The 19910-nt window shown below is 46.9% G+C and overlaps 1 protein-coding gene across 2 annotated transcripts; it reads right to left on the reverse strand.

The window, feature by feature from the left end:
- Positions 1-5757: 5757 nt before the first annotated feature.
- Positions 5758-16487, reverse strand: PHYHIP (phytanoyl-CoA 2-hydroxylase interacting protein). 2 transcript variants are annotated; one of them, XM_074209130.1, is made up of 5 exons: positions 16132-16487; positions 11557-11744; positions 10232-10406; positions 9428-9545; positions 5758-8138 (listed from the first exon to the last, which is right to left on the reverse strand). In XM_074209130.1, exons 2-5 carry the CDS (start codon positions 11722-11724, stop codon positions 7604-7606), a joined length of 996 nt encoding a protein of 331 aa, XP_074065231.1. In that variant the 5' UTR covers positions 11725-11744; positions 16132-16487; the 3' UTR covers positions 5758-7603. The 2 variants fall into 2 exon arrangements, with proteins under 2 accessions (XP_074065231.1, XP_074065232.1); XM_074209131.1 differs by lacking the exon at positions 16132-16487 and adding an exon at positions 15840-15992.
- Between the last annotated feature and the right edge of the window lie 3423 nt (positions 16488-19910).

A 19910-nucleotide genomic window follows, 5' to 3' on the forward strand; every position in this document is an offset into this window, starting at 1 on the left:
TTAGAGTTGTTACACAACTCCCCCCCCCAAAAAAAAACCCAGCAACCTCTTTTTTCCAATGTTTTCCCAACCCCCCTGTCTCTTGAGTCTCTAGAGGCACTGCTGGGCCTTGTCTCCTCCTGAGACAAAGTCAGACAGCCTTTAGCTGCTGTACAAACATTCCAACTCCAGGACCCTTTCCTCAAACTCCTGGGAGTCTAAATATGTGTATATATTTTGGGCAGTATTACCTCGGACATTGACCTCATTCCCTACATTCATAAGAGTAGAGATCAGAAAGTCACACACAACCTAGGTGCCTTCAAATATCTCTCTTTCTCTCTCCCCCAATTACCTTAAAATCTAATCCAAAGGGTAGGAATTCTGGGGTTCTCACACTTTACACTATTTTTGGCACATTTCAGCTGGACAGCTACCATGATCCCAGGCCACCCACTCTGGAGAAGAGTTGGGTTAGCTAATCTCTAACTCTCCAGCTCCTAGTTGATAGCCTAAGCTGCTAGTTCATCAAACTTTTTATTCTCCTATTTTTTCCTATTTCAGAAGAAGGGACTGAGGTTTGGCAGGGTGGGTATAGTCCTAGGTAGTGCTCCAGTATGACTTTGTACTTTCCCAAGGGGAAGGTGGGGGAAGAAGCAAAGGTGAAAACCCTATTGTAGGGCCTAGTAACTTGGGATGTCACACAGCTCAGCCTGCTGTAAAGGATGCACTATTCTCTTCACCACCACCCAACCCTCCAAAGATCCCTTTCCTCTCAATAAGAACTTGAGAGGTTCTTAACTGGAAGCTCTGTCCTCTTGTGGGAAAAACCTCTATCTGTTGGTTGAGCTTGGAATTCATTGGAGGCATTACCCAACAAGTCCACTTATTACAGTCATGGGAGTGCTTGTGACCTCACGGAAGCCAGTGATGCCATGGCAACCTCCACCCCTCTTCCTTCCCTCCCCAAGGCTAGGATGAAGGTCGCCATGGGGCAGGCTGGGGGGCCAGGAGCAGAATGGAAGGGCTCCCCAGCAAATGGAGCAAACTGGGACTTTCAGCTAGACAGTTTGCCAGACGGATTGGGGTCACTTATTCCATGGCAGAATTTGTAGTTTATGGTCACCAACACCCTTCTTGCCCATCCAAAGCTTCCAAGACCAAGACCTCAAAGGACCAAACAGACATTGTGCAAGTCACATCCCTAAAGTCAAGCTATACAGTACCTAGCAAGATGCGCTCTTCCCAAAGATACCATCAGATCATTACCAGGAGCAGGGCCAGTTTGAAGAGTTATAGACGAAGTCAACCCAGGATCAAGCTCTCCAAACATGGTCAGGTCAGGAAAAAATCTAATAATGCCATTATGTGCAAAGACAAAGTCTCTGCCTCTGCAGGTGAGGCCAAACCTGACAAGGTCCTCAATTCCCAGAGTACCAAACCCAAATTAAAGAAATGGTCAATTTCTAATATGCTGCCCAGTCGCAAGTCATCTCGCTCCAGAAGGAGGTACGTCAGAAAACATACTAGCAATCCAGTGGTTTGGAAGCGGTGGTGCAGGAACATGACTAAGAAAATCGAGAGTAATAGTGTGCCCCTCCACAATATCCACACCCAGAGGCAAAACAAGTCCAAGACCAGGAAAGTACACTCAGCTGTACAGGTTCCTTCCATTGTGATCAAAGAGGATTCGCCACTACCATTACATATAGAGAGCTTGGAGTTTACCCAGGAGCAGAATGAAAACAATAATCTGTCACCTGGGACCCAAGACAAGACAACCCAGCTGACAGCAATTGACTTCAACAAGGAAATGGAAGACAGTGAAGAGGTCTTCCAAGAGGAGCAAGAAGAAAAGAAGCCATCCGAAGAGGAGTGGATAGTAGAGGAAGAGGAAGAGGAGGAGGAAGAGGAAGAGGAAGAAACCGTTAGCTATGGATGGTGGGAGCTGTTCAGGAGTTGGTTGCTGTCTCTGGAGACGTATTTCAGAATTTAATAAATTGAAAGTTCTCCAGGACTATGCCTCTATCCTCAATTCCTGCCCTCCCCCCATCTCACCCAGTTCCAAAGTAGCACCATTCCTCTTTTTTTCTTGGGTCTGTCCTCTGCTCTTGTAGGCACCAGTAAAGCCTAGGCATTGTCCCTACAGTTCATTCAATCCCCAAATGCCACCATAAGAGCTTCATGTTCCTACATTCTACGCCCACCTCTTTTACCCTGGGGCTAAGCATAGTGTTTTGTTTTTTGTTTTTTGTTTGTTCTTGTTTTTGGTTTTGTTTTTGTTTTTGTTTGCATAGTGTTTTGAACCCCTGAATATGTAGGGCAGGTGGTCAGATGACAAATTTATTTTCCTCAGACCTTGTCCCTAATCTTACCATCTCCACATCCAAATATCCTCATTATCTGCTTGATTAGTCATTTAATAGCTGTGTGACCTTAGATGGGTCACATAATTACTCTGGGCCTTAATTTCCCCACCTATAAAAGGTGAAATGGATGTTGTTACTATCTCTAACACAATTCTAAGGAGAAGGCAATTCCAGAATTATCCTGAGATCAGACTGGGTCATATAAGGTCTAGAGAAGTGACAATGGGATGTTTAAAATCACAGGTGGTTAAGGATGGTCCTTGACCATGGGAAGACAACCTTGTGAGAAGCTGAGAGAGGAAAGTTCTGTCTAGAAGCAAACCATTCACTAGAAGGAAGCTTACATAAAAGAGGAATTCCTTAATCTGGGTGCCCCCAGGCATGGATAGCAGAGAGCCAGAGATGTCCTCTCTGAAGTCATTTCCAACCTGTATTGTATTCCTCAACTTCTGTGTCTGCTTTGGAGGTACAATTTTGACTGTCCAGCATCCCTGAAATGAAAGCTGCTTAGGCAATCCCTTGTAAGCTTTCCTGCCTGAGGCAGGGATATGCCCTGAAAGCAGCAGTGGCCACAATGCTTTGGATAAGAGCAAAAAGAGGAGTAGCGAGGTGGCTCAGTAGATCAAGTTCAGCCTCTAGTTCAAATCCAGCCTCAGATACTTGATACCAGCTGGGTGACCCTGGTGGACAAGTCACTTAACCCCAATTACATGGCAAAAAGAATCAACTTTTAGATAAGGACAAAAAACCAGAAGTTGAAAGCTCCCTGATCCCTCTTAACAGGGTAATGGGAAAAGGGTAATAGAGAAGCATAGCCATTGTAAGGTACATCCTTATGTATCTAGACAGTACCAAATTCCCTCCCAGGGTTATGAAGGGGCCCTTCTTGGGGAGTGATGGTGGGAGGCATGTAGTAGTTGAATGGTTCTCAGGCTAGTGAAATGGACTCTGTCCAACAGTTGATTTCTCTCTTTTTTTTTGTCCTTTTATCTTTTATTACCTCCTGCTATTCCAGATATCTGAGTCACTATTGAACACTGGACCCCACGCCAATCTTAGAAGATAAACTAGTCCCCACAAAGTCATTATCCCATCCAGGAGTATGTGGACCTTAAAAATACAATTTTAGGCAATGTTTAACCCAAAGCAATGAATTATTAATGGCTGAACATAAGAAATCAAAGTTAGGGTAGATGATATAGGTGGGGGCACAGCACCCCTTTAAATCATATGATATAGTGACTGCCTACTCTACCATGGTGGCATATCATAGGATTTAAGTCAGGTGGAAAAATTCTAGAGCCTAGGTGAAGTAGGGTTGAGAGAAAAGGGGTCACTTGAATCCAAGCGATTATTCTCCTAAATAAATGTTAGGGACCTCTTGCCCCATCCCCCCCTACTGGTTGCTGCTTCTCTTGCTTCATCACCACCTCTCTCCACCCCCACCTCCTTTTCCCTACCACATCTGGTTCTAATATATTCCAGATGCAATGGTCTAGCATTTTTATGGCCAGTTGCCTTTAGAGGCCTCAGCTTTGCTTCCTGAGGGCCCCCTACCTCAGGGGATGGTCTCTGGTCCCCTGTGGTCTCCTCAGAGGCTGAGAAGGTTACATGACAGGAGCTGGGAAGAATATAGAATATAGAATCCTTGTGGCAGGCAGTCTTGTGGCAGCCCACCACGTGGGCTTGTCCACTAAGCTACAGCACAAGCTGGGGCAACATGAAGTTCCCGAGTTCTTTTCAGTTCTCTTAGGTGAGAGAATAACTGTATTGTGTGTACTTTTCACCCATACTTAACATGTCAGTCTAACAACTGGGTCAGATCAGAGGAAAAATGGGGTGCTGAAATTCTCACTTCAGCCCCACTTGATCATGTTGGCTACCCAAGAGCCCAGGAAGAAGTCACCGGTTGGTATTGAGAATAGAAAATCATCTTCTTCTGCCCTTCAAGCTCATCCCTTCCTTTCCCCACTCCCACTCCCCAATAAAGAAACTAGGGGGTAGAAACCCAAGACCCCAAGGGATAATCTTTCTCAGGTGGTGATGAGACTAGGGAGACCCAGCCAGTGAGTTAAGAATTTCCCAAGAAATTATTTCTAGGGTTACTAGAGGAAGCTGTGGAATTTTCTCCCTTTAGACCTCTTAAAAAAAAAAGGCAAGATTCTTATTAGACTGAGATAGAGTTTGTGCAGGCCTACTTGGAAGAAGTAGGATGACACAGGTGACCTTTTGCCATCCCTTCTAATCCTTGGCCTTCTAAATTCTGCCCCACCCACCCTTCTCATTTAATCTTTTTTTTATTTGTGACAACACAGTTTTTATGACTCCACAGCTCCCCCTGGTGCTAAACTAGACTGGAATTTCCATCTTGACAAACTGGGCCAGGGGAAGGCAGGAGAACCCCAGAGAATATCATTCTCAGACTCAGAATAAAGGCTGTAGGAGGTCCTAACTTTAATAATAATTACTATTTAGCTAACATTTTAATGTTTGGAAAGCACTTACAGTAATGATTTCATTAGATCCTCACAACAACCCTTGGAGGTAGGTGGCTATCATCTTATCCATTTTACAAATGAGGAAAACGAGGCAGGTGGAAGTTGTGCTTTACCCAAAATTGCTCAGTCAGGAAGTGTCTGAGGCAAGATTTGAATTCATCTTCCTGACTCCAAGTCGGCACTCTGTCCAATGGGTCACCTAACTGCCTGTGACCTATACTTAGGTGAATCTATACTCAACCCTGGGCCAATGGACCACTTTTATCTGACATTAGGACTTTTTCCTTGGGGAAACTTTCACCCAGCCTTCTGACTATCCTTCTTTCTGTTCAGAAAGGCTGTTCACTAACCCATGTGTTAGTAGTTCCTGAGGGAGGAACGCAAGGAACCAATGAGCTGCTCAGCTTTTTCTGGATCTTTCTGCTCAGGAAGAGGGACCATTTTCATAATTATAATTGATGAAGAGGTGACTCAGAACAGCAACCTTTGAGAGCCAGGCTGGAGGAGGGGATATCCAGGTTTGGAACGTGGGCAGCAAAGTCTACTGGAACAGATTGGGAAGTCAGTCATGGCTTTACTGGTCACTAGCTGGGGGATCTTAGACCTGCCACCTATTCTGCTCAGTTCTCAAGATCTGCACCAGCTTTCTGATTCCTGAGGAGCTGGTTTTCCAAGAAGGGGAATTACAGTACAGTGTTACTCAATCCTTATTCCTTTTGGTTTTGGAAGAGGATTCCTGAGACCCCTTTTTTAAATTGATCTAGTGATTCCTAAGAGTACTTCCAAATAACACACACACACACACACCACCACCACCACCACCACCACCACCACCACCACCACCACCACCACCACCATCACCACCACCAACAACAACAACAACCCTGCCCAAAGAAGGAGTAGGAGGGGGCTCTGGCGGTAGTGGTTTATTGATGCACATTGTAAGCACAGCACAGGCAGGCCATCAGCAAAGGTCAGACACATGGACTGGAACAGAGGGGAAGGACCTCCTGCTGGTGTTGTAGTAAGCAGAGGGAGCAGGAAGGGCCAGAAGTGTCTATGTCCTCTCCTCTTCCAAGCATCTCAGAGCCCGATCCATTCAATGCCAGATGCTTTCAGCCCCATCCCAGGGACATGGTCCTTTAATCACTCATCCTTCCATCTGAGGATAAAGTTGTCATGTTCTCATAAAGGCATCTGCTATTCCTTTGGTTCGATTATACCCTTAATCTAAGAAAGTTGTGGTCACCTCCTTATCTGCTGGACTTAAGCTCTGACCTACCCTTAACTACCAACCCCAAGAAGGGATTCACCTGCTTTCAGACCCCTTCCTAGGAGTCTGCCCCCTGACTTGTGGTCACACTTAAGTAACAAGGATGTGAAATCACTGGGAAGCCCTGGGCGGCTGCCACAAGCCTGGCATCATTTGCTTGGGAGTCCCTAGTAATCCCAAGGGAGAAGAAAACCACACCCAACTGGGACCTGTTGTGGCAAAATCCAATGGGCCCTGGTAGGCTGTGCCAGATTCCTCCGGGTGAAAAGAAAAGACCTGGGCAGGTGATTGTGGGAGAGGCCACATTTGACTTATGCACAGGTACAACAACAGGCACAGCACCATGGCAGACAGAGAAGCAGCCTAGCTAGATATGGTGCCAGGGGCCCCTGGAGGAAAGTCTGTGGCACTCCAGCTCCATGCTGGTCCTAACTGGGTAAAGACTCTATTCCTGGCTAGAGAAAGGGCATTTCTGGGTACCAGTGCCTTCTTTACCCCTTATTCCTCATTCTCAACCCCAATTAATTATAGTCCAAATTCTGCTGCTTTGGGACAAAGGGGCAGGTGTGTCATGGCACATCAACACCCAGGAAGGAAAAGAAAGGGGGGGGGGATGAAAACAACAACTAAGTGTCTAAGGCTTAGAAAAGAAAGAAGGCCCCTATTCTGGGCAGCAGGAAGCCCCTGGGGGAGAGGGGGGCAGCCATTCCTAGGGATACAGCAGGGGGGCAAGGGACAGCCAAGGGGTCACATTGAAAGGAGACTATTTATAGAGGAAAGAGATCTGGGTCTGGATGTGGGGCTGTTAGGGAATAGGTATTTGAGTCCATGGCTCAAAAAAAAAAAAAAGATGTGAGAGAGTTTCATGGTTGGCTCTGGGGAAGATGAGCTGAGGCTGAGGAGAAGAGCTCCCCAAGCCTCCCTACTCATTTTTCCTGGAAACAAGCACCAGGAAGATGAAGCCGAAAGTCTTCATGGGGATTGGGGCTGAGTACCAGAAGCCCTATCCAGGACTAGGATGGTACTAGTAGGGGCAGGCAAGAGCAAAGTGGACAGCAGAATAGGGAAACTGGAAGAGAAAGAAAACCTCAAAAAAGCCAGCCCACCCACACCTGGCTAAAACCTTCGCCAAATCCATCAGACACAGGGTGGGCCAAACCTATGGAAGCAACTGCCAGACCCTTCTAGACAAGGAAGGATTTTTGTGATTTGCTTCCAATGGGAGTGAGAAGTTGCCAGTGCCAGCTGAAAAGGGACTGCAATTCATCCAGGCTCCCTCAATCCCACTAGTGTTGGGAGAGAATGGGAGAGAGAGGGCAGCATGGCATGGGAATGGGGGTCAGGAGAAGACAAGAGAGAAGCCCAGCTCCCTAACCCACTGCCACCTGATATCTCCCACCCCATGGACCACTTCTCCCTTGTCCTCTCTACTCCAGTCTCTCCCACAACCCATCCCCTCCTCCCCACCAGCCCCTAGGAGTCCCCTAGCGTCCCACACTGATATTGCAGGTCTTGCAGCTGGGGTCTTTCTTGGCATCAGCAGTGGAAAGACTCATCAGCTGGTGTCCGCTGATTTCACCCAGAGTGCCAAGAGACAGATCGACGGGTTCCGTGTAGATGAGCTCCAGGATAAGATCCTGAGCATGGCGGAAGATCAGCTCCCCATCCTCCACACTACAGGTCAGGAATTTGTTACAGGCAATGTCCAGAAGGGGAAGGCGATCCCTGCAGAAACGGTCACCCTGGGAGCCTTTGGGCGCCAATACCAGAATGGCATAGTGGTAGGCTGTGTACATACAATAGAAGTCCGCAAAGTAGAGGTTGGTGCTGGGGTTAAAGAGGCGCTGAGCTGGGATCTGGAAGCGCCAGCGGCCATAGGGAGAGTCCTGAGGGGGCTGGCCGGTGTTGAATTCAGTATTGCAGCTGAAGAAGACACCGTGAAGCATCCCACTGGTAGGAGAGCCGTGGCTGCCACTGTTGTCCTTCAGGTAAGGCTGAAGCATGTTCCCACAGTGAGTCCTGCTGGGCCAGGAAGGAGGAAGGTTGGGGAGAGAATAGGGTCTGTTAGCAGCCTGTTGTGGTTTTGCAGGTAAGAGAGAAGGAAACACCTCATTCCAGCTCCCAGACTCTGACAGTCCCTCAGGTCAGATGGAGAAGCCTAGCATGTTGGAGCTGGAAGTTCTTAGAACACAAAGGCAATCTAAATCAAACTCCTCATTTAATAAACTGGGGAAATAAGCTCAGGGAGTGGACAAGGGGCTGGCCCAAAGCCCCATTGAAAATTAATCATGTGACACTTTGAGGTTTGCAAAGCACTTTACCGTGAGATGCGGATGCCACTATACCCCCACTTACAGTAGAAGAAACTGAGTCAAGGGTAGGTTAAATGACTTTCCTAGGGTCACACAGCTACTAAGTATCTGACGCCACACCCAGGCTTGATACACTGTCTCACCCACCCAGCTGCTTTGGAGCTCACACATCATTCAGCTCTTCTCTCTCCCAATCCAGGGACCTTTCTAGTCTACCTGCCTTGCTTCCCCTCAGATTTCTCTCAGAAGTGGAATTGTACTCAGCATAGTGCCCAGGAGGCTCTTAAAAAATGCTTGCTGACTGGCAGAATTAAGATTGTGGAGGCAATAAGGTATGTAGCAGTTTAAGTTCTGGCTCTGGATTCAAATACTGCCTCTTATGACTACTCCTGTTCCCTTGTACCAATTACTGAACCTCTCTGGGTCTCAGTTTCCTCATTTGTTAAATAAAGAGGTTGGTTTAGATGGCCTCTAAGATTCCTTCCAGTACTAGATCTGTGATCCTATATCATTCTCTCAGGCCTCTGTTCCTATCTGAAGTCAATAATAATGATTTTTAATATCATTTTTAGTATATGACAATGATGTAGTCTCCTAACCCTCCATCCAAAGGCATGCACTTTTTGAATCATTTTGCCTAGTAGTGAGGATGAATTAGCATTGATGCTTTTTTTTAACTAAGGGAATCAATTTGGGAGACAGTGGATCTATTCAGGAGAGAGTAAAGCTAGCTGGCCTGCACAGGGAGCCAACCCATCCCTTCATGGCACGGTGGTCCCCCCAGATGAGCTAAGTAGGGCAGATAGCCCCTGTCTCAGATTCCCCATTCAGCTGAGGATACTGCAACACTCCCACTTCAGGGAGGGGCTAGAAGGATCCCAGAGGAGGGAGCAACAGGAGGTAAAGGCTGACCCAAAGGGAGGAGAAGGAAGAACTCAGGGGCAAGAAATGCATGAACCCATATGGAAACCTCTGGGGAACCCAGACACACTGTACCTGGCATACTGGAAGTACTCCTTGTGCTGGTTCCGGTAGAAGACAGAGAAGCGGAGCATACGCCCGGCGATCTGTTCCGCCTTCTCTTGCAGCTGGGCCAAGTGCTCTTTGGCATAATCTACAAAGAGCCCAAGTCATCCATGGGTGTTGTGCCAACTGGGGGCGATGCTGCCTTTTGCCATCCAGGCTATTCTGCACATCCCACCTACTCTAATTATGCCCAATCAAATCCCCAGAACAACTGGCTGTACCCCAGCCCTCAGCAAAACCCTGAGATGCTTTGGAGGATGCTCTTCCTTTTCTCTTTTTGGTGACTTTCCCCTCATCTCCCCTTCTCTTCTGACCCCAAAGAGAGCAGCAGATCGAATAATCTGAGCTAAGGTCCTAAAATGTGAGTGCCTTTGGAGCCCTTCCCTTCCTGGAAGTAACTGAACTAGGAAAGGCCCTCAGAGAACACGACAGTAGATTAAATATCTCAATAGGGAAACACCTGGGGGTGTGAACCCTCCTGACACCCTTCAAGTCACAATCGTAAGTGTACCCTGGCAATGAAAAGGGGGAATGTTGAAGATGGCTGGCAGGGTCCCAGGTATGTCTACTATCCTATTGCTACTCATATACTATTGCTATGTTTGAGAAGAATCTACTATTTTCCATGTGGAAAGGCTGGGAGGAGGGGGTAACTGGGAATTGGGTCCTCTGGCCTAAGATCATAGAATTAGGGTTCAAGGAGCTCATTTGAGAATACTGTGGGGGAGCCTGGAGGTACATAGATGCTGAAGGGAGAAAGGGTCCTTTCCTTACCCCCTGTGCAGAACTCCACTGTCTCACTCCATCCAGACACCAGGTATTCTCCATCGCTTTGCTTTACTGCAGTTTGTACAGCCACACTATACTCTGTGCGGGGGCTCAGAAACCAATGACCCCTCACAGTCATGGGCAGAGGCACTGCTTTGGCCACCAGTTTTGTGGGCACATCCTATAGGAAAGGGTGGGAAGAAGAAGAGAAAGCAGGAGTCAGATTCGATGGCCTCCTCACTCTTCTGCCTCCACTATACTTGAAACCTCCCTCCTACTCACCACCACCCTTGGTGGGTCCCCACATAATGAGGGCCCAAGGCTCTTCACCACCCATGAATGAACCACCATGTCCTCACTGATATCAAGAGTGATCATTACTCAGCTCAGATTGCCCCCAGCATCCCCAGTTCCCCAATTTCTCTGACATCCAGTTTTCTGGGGAACTAAAGAAGAAAAACTGGAGGAGGGAGGGCCCTAAGGTTGGGGGTGGTAAGGCCTTCTTTTTTAGAGGAAGACTTCTCCAAGAGCACTCCGCACTGCAGTTTGTCTCCACGGCAACAGCAAATGCTAAGAAGCCGGGGAGGAAAGAAAAAATGACTTATGTTGGTGGAGGGGGGAGTAGAGGGATGGCGGTGGTGGTGGTGATGGTGGTGATGTTAAGCATTCAGTTGCTGTGGCAACTGGCCTGCCAAAAGACAGCCAGATCAAAGGAAACAGTTCTAGGAGGGGGATGGTGAGTAACCTGTTTTGATGTTCTATGATCATGTGGACCAGTTTTTTCCCACCTCCTCTTCTTCCCCCCCCCCCCCGTATGGCAAAATGGAAACCTTCTATGCTCTCCACACTCCTCAGAGCAGAGGTCTCTTCTTGTAGAAGAGAGATGCCTCACCAATAACATTGACATCTTCCCAAACAAATTGCAGTAAAAGGTACAGGAATAAAGACAGTCTGAGGTGAGACCAGCTGCCATTGTCATTAAGAACCAGGGTAGGAGAAAAGAACATAACCCTGTCCTTGGGGACCTCCCAGTCAATATCCCCAGGAGGTTCCAGAATTTAAGGCTGGAGTTGGATTTGAACTTAGGACTTAGACTTCACGAATAATGTATTCTCAGATCCTGCTAGCAGCCCTGAAGCCTCAAGAACTGCCCAAGGAATATTCCTGTGACATTTGGATTGTAAGTATGATATGTGTGTGTGTGTGTGTGTGTGTGTGTGTGTGTGTGTGTGTGTTTGTGAAGGGGTGAGTATCTAAATTTCATCTTGGTTTTATACCCTCAAAAATACTCTTGGGGAAGAAGACAGTCCCCCAACATGCCACCTACTCACCCTATGCTTGAATTTGTTGGAGTTCTTATTCTCCTTCTTGTTGAGGTCAATGAAGTAATGAGTGACCCTCTCTAGGTCACTGCCCTCCATGGCCCAGGAGATGCGAAAGGAATCACAGGTGATGTTATTGATCTCAATGCTGTGTGGGGTGGACAGCAGCATTTCCATGCTCTCCTCTGGCTCAGCTCCTGGGGGAATGGTGGGGGGCAGTCAATGCTACTTCCCCATGGTTTCCCCAGGACAATTTCTTCTTATTAACTCCCCCATTCCCCACCTTAACAAAAATGCAAGCCTAGGTTAAGAGAAGTATTCGTTGCAACCATGCCAGTGTCCCCAGATCCCCGAATCAGATCTGAGAGAAGTATTGAGGGAGAACCAGGGTTATGTCGAGTGGGAGGACTCTCCTCCCCCAGTTTGGGAGGTGGGAAGGGTGCCTTCTCCCATTTTGCAGCCCCCCTGCAGTTCTCAGCTCTCTGCAGAGGGGAAGGCGTAGCAGACGGCACCTGGCAGGTGGTAGAAGCAATGAGAATATTGCAAGCGCAGGACAGGACAGATTCTGAGCAGATGGAGCTGGGGAGGAAGGGGGGGCCTCTGGGCTAGCAGGCATCAAAAAAAGAAAGGGACAGCGATGGAGGAGGGGAAGAGAGGTTGGGGAAAAGAAAATAAAGGGGAATAGCAAGAGACAACTTTCTGGGAATGCAATAGGGGAAGAGGAGGTGGGCATTCTCTCCTTTATCTCTTTTAAAAACAGACTCTCATAACTCAATTAGGTCAATATTCCATCTTGTACAGGCAACACAGACAGGTACAGGTGTAGAACAGGTGTGCAAGGAAGGAGTTCAGGGATAGAATGTAGGTGTCATAAGGCTATGCCTTTCCTCCTATGCTGTTAATAATCAGCTTTTAATCTCTGTTTCTCTTCTTTTCCCTCTGTCTCTTGGGCTCTCTGTGTATTTCATGCTCTCATGCTATCTTTCCCTTTCCCCTCTTAGCTGTCACATCAGTGTCTGTAGCATCACCTGTTTCATTTCCCTTTCTCCAAACATCTCCCCTACCCTTCTCTCTGACACTTCATAGGAGTCATGCCAGAAGATAATTCATACCTAAATTAGGCTTGCAAATCAATCTCCTAAAGACAACTGCGTGACTTAGGTGGCATAAGTATTGTTATCTCCATTTAACCGAGGACAAAACTGAAAGTGGAGAAATTTTCACCAGGGGAAAAAGCATCTGAGGTAGATCTTTTAACCTCAGGTCAAAACTCCTATCTTTTGACTTCATGGTTAACAACTTATACGTGCATCTAGAGAAGGCAAAGTTTTTAATTCCCACCCTATTTCAGTTATGCCCACCAGCACCAGCACCAGCACCAGAACCAGAACCAGCACCAGCACCATCATGGGTGGTTTTTAACTAGAAGTGACCACAGGGGAAAGAAGGTGACTCTCCATCATGCATCAAGGATATCACCAATAGGGGTGATTTACTCAGGCATGGGGATGCCAACTTAGAGATTTCCCTTGAGGAGATGTGAATTCTCCATATGAGGAGATCATACTTTGTTCTGTAATGGAGAAAAAGTGAGAGACAGAAAAAGACAGACAGAAAGAGACAGAGACACAGACAGAGACAGACAGAGAGAGAGAGAGAGAGAGAGAGAGAGAGAGAGAGAGAGAGAGAGAAGTTGGAGATGAGTGATGGGAGGGGCCCTGGTCCCTGAAATCTCTCTCCCATTTCTTTCTATTTCTATTACAACCCCATGTTTTCCTTCCCAATCTATCTTTTCTTTCTTTCTTTCTTCCTTCCTTCCTTCCTTCCTTCCTTCCTTCCTTTCTTTCTTTCTTTCTTTCTTTCTTTCTTTCTTTCTTTCTTTCTTTCTTTCTTTCTTTCTTTCTTTCTTTCTTTCTTTTCCTCTCTATCTCATACCAACCCATGCTGTAGTGGAAAGAGTTCTGGACCTGAAAAACCCACAGTGAAATCCTACTTTTGATGTTTACTAGCTATGTAACCATTGGAAAGTCACTTAACCTTTGAGTTTCCTCATCCGAAAATTGGGGCAATAATGCTCTTTATGCAGAGTTGTTGTGGGAATCAAATGAACTAAAAGCATACTGTAAAATATGGTGCATTTTAAAGTGAAATATTATTTTTGGTTATTATTCTTAATATTTCTTTTCATGGTTCTTCATAAATTCATTTTTCAGTCTTCCATTCTCTCTTCTCTTTCCTTTCATTTGTCTTTTCTTCTTTATACATCTTAGGTCCCTGCAGGAGAATGCCTGGCTTTCCCCTGAATGTAATATCTTTGCCTACTTGTCCATTTTCCAAAGAATTGGAGCTGTGATGAGTTTAGGGGGTGGGTTTTCTTTGTACCTGTCTGAGAAGTAGGTGCTTTTATTTTTAGCTAACAGTTCAGCTTGTACTTTCCTCTTCAGTTAAGACTACTCAGAGGCTGGCACTTCCCCATCTAAATGTGAGATGTTTGGGCGGCAAGTACAATGGACAAGTTATTGGGGGGGGGGTAGGATTGGGCCTTTAATGGTGTATTATCTGTACTGGCCTTGCGACTTCAAAATACTTCTTTGTCACAGCTTCATACAGTGCCTAGATATACTAGGTGCTTTATCAATGTTTATTAACTCATTGACAGCACCATTTGGATGTCTCTCCAAAGCGTATGGCATATGGGGTTGTTCGTGAGCATGGGTAGGGATATGTAGATGTTAGAATCCTTTGGAAAATAAGCAGTTGAATGCCACCCAGGAAAAATCACAGGCTTACAGAACAGAATCTGCTGCTCTAGGAGCAACCCTGGGAGAATGAACCAGTTAACAAATCACTGGGGTATGACTGGCAATACCAAGTAAACCTGTCCCTTTTCCATGTGCACAAATATGACTTTTGAGCTACAGCTCAACTTTGGTCTGTACCCAAGAGGCCCCCTCACTAATTTATGTGAAAGAGGCACAAATTCCTAAACTGATGCCCATATCCTTCCAGATTCTACTAAAGGAAAGAATTGCTGCCTAAAGAGAGGAAGGGTCTGGAATATGTGACCTTTGGTGGCTGGGCCACTGTCCCTCTTCTGGTTATTTTCCCTTCTTGCCATGTTCTCCCAAGGATCTGGGAAGGTTAAGAACCTCCATCATCCTTGCTCTGGGGGTGTGAAGATGGCGGCTATTGGGAGAGCCATCATGCCAGAGCTCCTGTGGATGGAGGGTGGGGGTGATCCTTTCAGTCTCCTACGCCCAGATAAGTTGGGGAAGGGCAGGGTGTGAGGGATAGGCTGAGACAACACCCTGGAGAAACACCTACATTCTCATGTAAGCACACATATGGACATAGATTCTCACACCCACACATGGGCATATTCATAGATAGATGCTGCCCCCCAAATACACATACATGAATACATCCACCCACATGTACAGCCTTTCCACCCAACTCATATTCTTCTACATGGTTACTCCATATCCATTCTCCTATGTAGTCCGATACTTTTCGCCTATGTTGACCTTCCCTAGTTTAATAGTCCTCCCAAAGGAGCTCTCTTTTCCACAGACACTCTCACATATGTGTGTGTTACCTCCCATGCATCCCAACTTCAGGGGCACAGTGGGTCTGGACCTATGCTGCCACCTCTCCAAGAAAGCTCAGTTAGGCTGGCCCATGAGTGTATATCCACTCCCCAGGGTCATTGCCTACTGTCCTGTTGTCCTCCACAGACTCCCGGGCACAGAATTGCCTGTATGACTAACCTGCCTCCAGAGTCCTTCCACAGTCTCCCTGTGACAAGGCTCTAGGGAACCTGTACTGATGATCCACCCCCAGAGATCCTAACTGAAGACACCTCACACATCAACACTGGTTCTCTCTCTCCCACCCATCAGTCATTCGTCCGCTCTACGGTCATGCCTCCTCACATGAGGAGAGGATGGGAGCGCATACCTCCCCCAAGGGGGGGGTGGGGAGCACCCATATGCTCGAGTGTACACGCGTGACACATGCAGTATGCCCAAGCCGTGCCTGCTTCACTGCACGTGTGTACATGCCAGCACATGCCAAAGTGGCCCTCCACCAATGAAGTGTGCCCCTGCTCTTCACATGGACACAAGAACTCGGAGGATGGATGGCACACACGGGCACGCAGGTTGAAAACTACAGACTGGCATCAATACAGGAACGACCCCGCCGCCCCCTCTTCCCATCGCTCGGGTTTCTCTGCCCCCCCCACAGTCCACATGCTGCGCACATAGGCACCCATATTTCTGCCACGCACATACCCACAAGCGGCCCATATGCCCGCAGAAACCCTTCCTCCGACCTGCTGTGTCCCCATTGGCACCGTCACTGCAGCAGGACTGGTCACGAGGTGACTGGGCAGGAGTGTGCCCTGGGGCCCGAGTCCAGTCCTCACTCTGACCATAAGCTCCCTGCGAACTGGGGGGGAGGGGAGGGGGCAGCGTGCCAGAGGGGAGCATCCAAAGCAGTGCAAAGAGTCTATCTCCAAGCAGCCCCTGTCCTCAGGAGCCCCCCGGGGGCATCAGGTTGCTTCTGGGAGGGAAAGCACCTTACCTGTCTCCACCAGGTACTGCAGAAGAAGGACGAGGACCACCGTCCGGAGCTGCTCCCCGGGGGGCGGGGGGCGGCGAGGGCCGGCAGAAGGCACCGCACTCCCCGCTTTACAAGCGGCAGCGCAGTCTTGCTGGGCTCGGGGAAGCTGAGGACCTTTCTTCCATGCGGCTTTTTCCCCCAGCAGCGTCTGTCTCCCTCTCTCTCTGGGGCACACACTGCCTTCGGTCTCCAGTGAGATGTCCGCTAGCCTCGCAGAGAGGAGGAGAAAGAAAAATCAAAGCAACGTGGAGAGGAGAGACTGGGGGAGAGAGCCAGGGGAGAAGAGATAGGGGGAGAGAGAGAGAGAGAGAGAGAGAGAGAGAGAGAGAGAGAGAGAGAGAGAGACCAACTGAATCTGGTTCCACCAATGGGATCGGTGACTGCACAGAGTCAGGTGATAAAAGAAGCTCTGTCCCTGCTTCTCTGCTCTCTCCTCTCTCCCTGGGGCTGGGTGGGAGGAGGAAAGGGCAGGGGGGGCGGGGGTCTCCCAGGGAACAGAACAGAGTTGCTTTTGATGATGACTGACACCCTTCCTCCCCCCATTTCTCCTGGAGAAAAGTTACCCTTCTTGGAAATGACTGACTTGCCTGCAGCCCCCAAACTTCAGAATGATGGTCCATAGGCAGAGAGGGTACACTGAGTCTTCAGTATTCAGTAAACAGTGACTAAGCCACTACCATGAGCCAGCTATTGGGCTAACTGCTGAGGATACAAAAAGAGGCAAAAGACAGTCCCTACTCTCAGTTTGTAAGCTGATAAGAAGATATCAAATATGTACAAACAACCTTATACAGAATAAATAGTATATAATTAAAAGAGAGAAGGTGCTGGAATGAAGAAACATTAGGCCAGGAAGCCTTCGAAAGGTTTCTGATTGAGGAAAGGGAGAAGAAAGGAACAAGTAGACTGGGGATGGGATCCTATTGCTTGGGGCAGATTACTAATAGATACCTGGGTTCTGTCCTCAGTCTGATTCTTGCCTGATCTTGGAATTTTTCATCAAGGGATGGCTCAGTTTCCCTCCCAGTAACAAAGAAGGCAACAAGGCCTTCTGCAGAAAGGGGGTGGGGTGGTGAACTGTGCTAGACTGATGAGCATCAGCTCAAAGTTAAGAATCTATTAGGGAAGGGAGTGGGAGAAGCAGTGGAGTCAGAAGGGTGTGGAAAATACACATGAAGGAAAAAGGATGGCAGTTGTAGAACAAGCAGTTAGTTAACTGTGCCCATCCCTGTTAAAAACTTTATTGACAAGAGGAGTCAAGCATAGGTCAATCTCAGGGTCCTTCTAAGTAGGCTCTCCTGTTTTCTGGACATCAGCTCATATACTTATTTCTGCAAGAAGATATTTTACTTGCCATGAAATAAGGACCCTGAGGTGACACTTTAAAGGAAAAAAAAAAGTCAGGGGATTGTAATCAACAGGTATTGATGGAGAAACCACTATGTTGCCTAATAAACTGTGGAGGATACCAAAGGGATACAATAAGATATGGTCCCTCCCCTCAAGAAGCTTATGGCCTTGCTCCTAGGATTATACATGTGAAACAGCCAATGGGAGACTTGTACTGATGCACAAAATCTGCCACATAAATAATTAGTACAGTAGGAATTCAGAAAATCCAGAGCTTGGTTCCATTTAATAGAATTCAATAAAAATTTACTTATAGTAATGGGGGAAAATAATATGTGCTACTTTGGTTGTTTGGTTCTTGTCCTTCTTTATCAAAGAAGACCAAAATGACATTACTGTGTTAGAGACAAGTTACAGCATATCCAACTGCAGCTGATCAGACTAATGTGAGATTGGAATTCTCTTCCACAGGTTGGGCACAAGAGTCCATTTGTGCTAAATATTGACTGGGAGGGATACTGTGTTCTATGCATTGGTGGGGGGTCAGATACTGTGTTCTATGCATTGTCTTGGAAGGGGAAGATACTGTGTGCTAAGGATTGGGGGGTACTATGTGCTCGGTATTAAGAGAGGTACTGTGTGTTAAGTATTGGGGTGAGAGTGCAGGAACTCTTCTTCCCTCAAGGAGTTTATATTCTACTGAGAAGGAGAGGAGGAGTACAACATGGGCACTAGCACAAATTATTTTTCTTGGGATGGACCTGTGATTTTCATGATTTGGGGAATGCCCAATGATGGAAGTCAGGTGACACCTGTTCCACAGAGGCACGCACTTGTTTGATCTAGCCTATGTCAGAGCTGGAACCTGAACCCATATCTTCTGTCCTGACTCCTATCCTGACTCCTATCTGGTGTTTCTGGGTAAATGCAAAGAAATTTAGAGAGGTAGAAGAAAAAGAGAAGAAAAGGCCTCCTGGAAGAGTGGCTCTTGAGTAATGCTTGAAAATAGGTGAAGGGGAGGTGAGGAAGGAGAACTTTTCAGTGTGTGCATAGACATTGGGGAAGGAGATGAAATTTTATATACAGGGAACACTAAATTGGCCAATTTAATTAAAACAAAGAGTGCATGAAGGACCAGACAGAACCGATTGGAGCCAAACTGTGAAGAGCTTTAAATGCCAAACAAATTTATATTTTTATTCCAAAAGCAATATAGAGACCCCAAGGATTCTGGAGCAGAGGAAGAGGGCCAAGATCTGATGTGATTTAGGAATATCAGTTTGGTAGTTTTGTCAAGGATGGAGAGTAGAGAAACTAAACATGGGAGACTGACTCAGGTTGGAATAATCAGGGAAAACCTGGGGGAGGAGATGGGACACATCAAGGAAGAGGCATCAGGTTCTGTAGTAGGACTATAATGGAACAGGAAAGAGGGGATACTGGTACTCAGTGGTAGGAAGCAAAGTTGTGAATACATATAGGGGTATGAAGGAATAACAAGAAATGAGGGGTTCTTTCAAGGCTCAGTTTGAGAAGGCAGCGTAAGAAGTCCAGGAAAGGGGTTGTGGGTAGAAAGGGAAGAAGAGTTTATATATCCAAGACAAACAAGAATCAGTCTTGCCTTAAATGGGTGGGGAGCCTGAACAAGTTCTGTCAGATTCTGAACCACAGAATGCAGTGTGGTAAAGCAAAGCAGGATAAATGACTCCCTCTGCCAAATAACGAGGCCCCTCCTCTCACACACCTACACTGAGATGTCAAAACATAGAAGATAAGGAGCAATCTAATCGTGTGGATACAGTCCAGGATTAGACATTAAGGACACTTGGTTTTTGGTCCTGTTTCTACTGCTGTTTGGGGAGGGCAATATAAGAAAAAAAAAAAAAAGGAAATTTGGTTTCGTTTCCTCCTCTGTAAAAGGAGAGTTCAGGCCCTGACCCAACCCTACATTTAACCTTCCATAGATGCTTGGTGAATGATGCATGGAATATATTTGGTTTGGAATGGTGTTGAGCTCCAAGGAGTGAATAGTAAATAAATGTGAAGAAAATTTAATTGACTCAGTGCATATCTGTGAGTCTCTAAGCTAGTAACTGGAGTGAATATTAGATGAAAACAAGTGGTAGATCCCCTACTGCTTATATTCTTGCTAATATAAACCTCATTTCAAACTTTTTCTTAAGTCTCCCATACTACACACCACCTCTCCGAAGATGAGCTTGCCTTCTACTTTATTATCCTCAGAGGATGTGGGAATGCTTTTAACCCCTCCATTTATGTCCATGATTCCAATTGTCCTCACACTCCCTATTCACTTTCAATCTTTCTCCTTCTTTCCCCATAGCCTACAGCCGAAGGCAGGTCTTTCTTATCCTAAAACAAACAAAAAA

Source organism: Macrotis lagotis, chromosome 1 (assembly GCF_037893015.1).
Source record: "Macrotis lagotis isolate mMagLag1 chromosome 1, bilby.v1.9.chrom.fasta, whole genome shotgun sequence".
Classification (NCBI taxonomy): domain Eukaryota; kingdom Metazoa; phylum Chordata; class Mammalia; order Peramelemorphia; family Peramelidae; genus Macrotis; species Macrotis lagotis.

Excerpts from the sequence above, each read along its gene's own strand:
- PHYHIP (XM_074209130.1), bottom strand. The coding sequence starts at position 11,724 with ATGGAAATGCTGCTGTCCACCCCACACAGCATTGAGATCAATAACATC. Across the intron at positions 10,407-11,556 it reads CCAACAAATTCAAGCATAGG|GATGTGCCCACAAAACTGGT; the intron begins GTGAGTAGGTGG and ends CCTTTCCTATAG. Across the intron at positions 8,139-9,427 it reads GAGTACTTCCAGTATGCCAG|GACTCACTGTGGGAACATGC; the intron begins GTACAGTGTGTC and ends CTGGCCCAGCAG.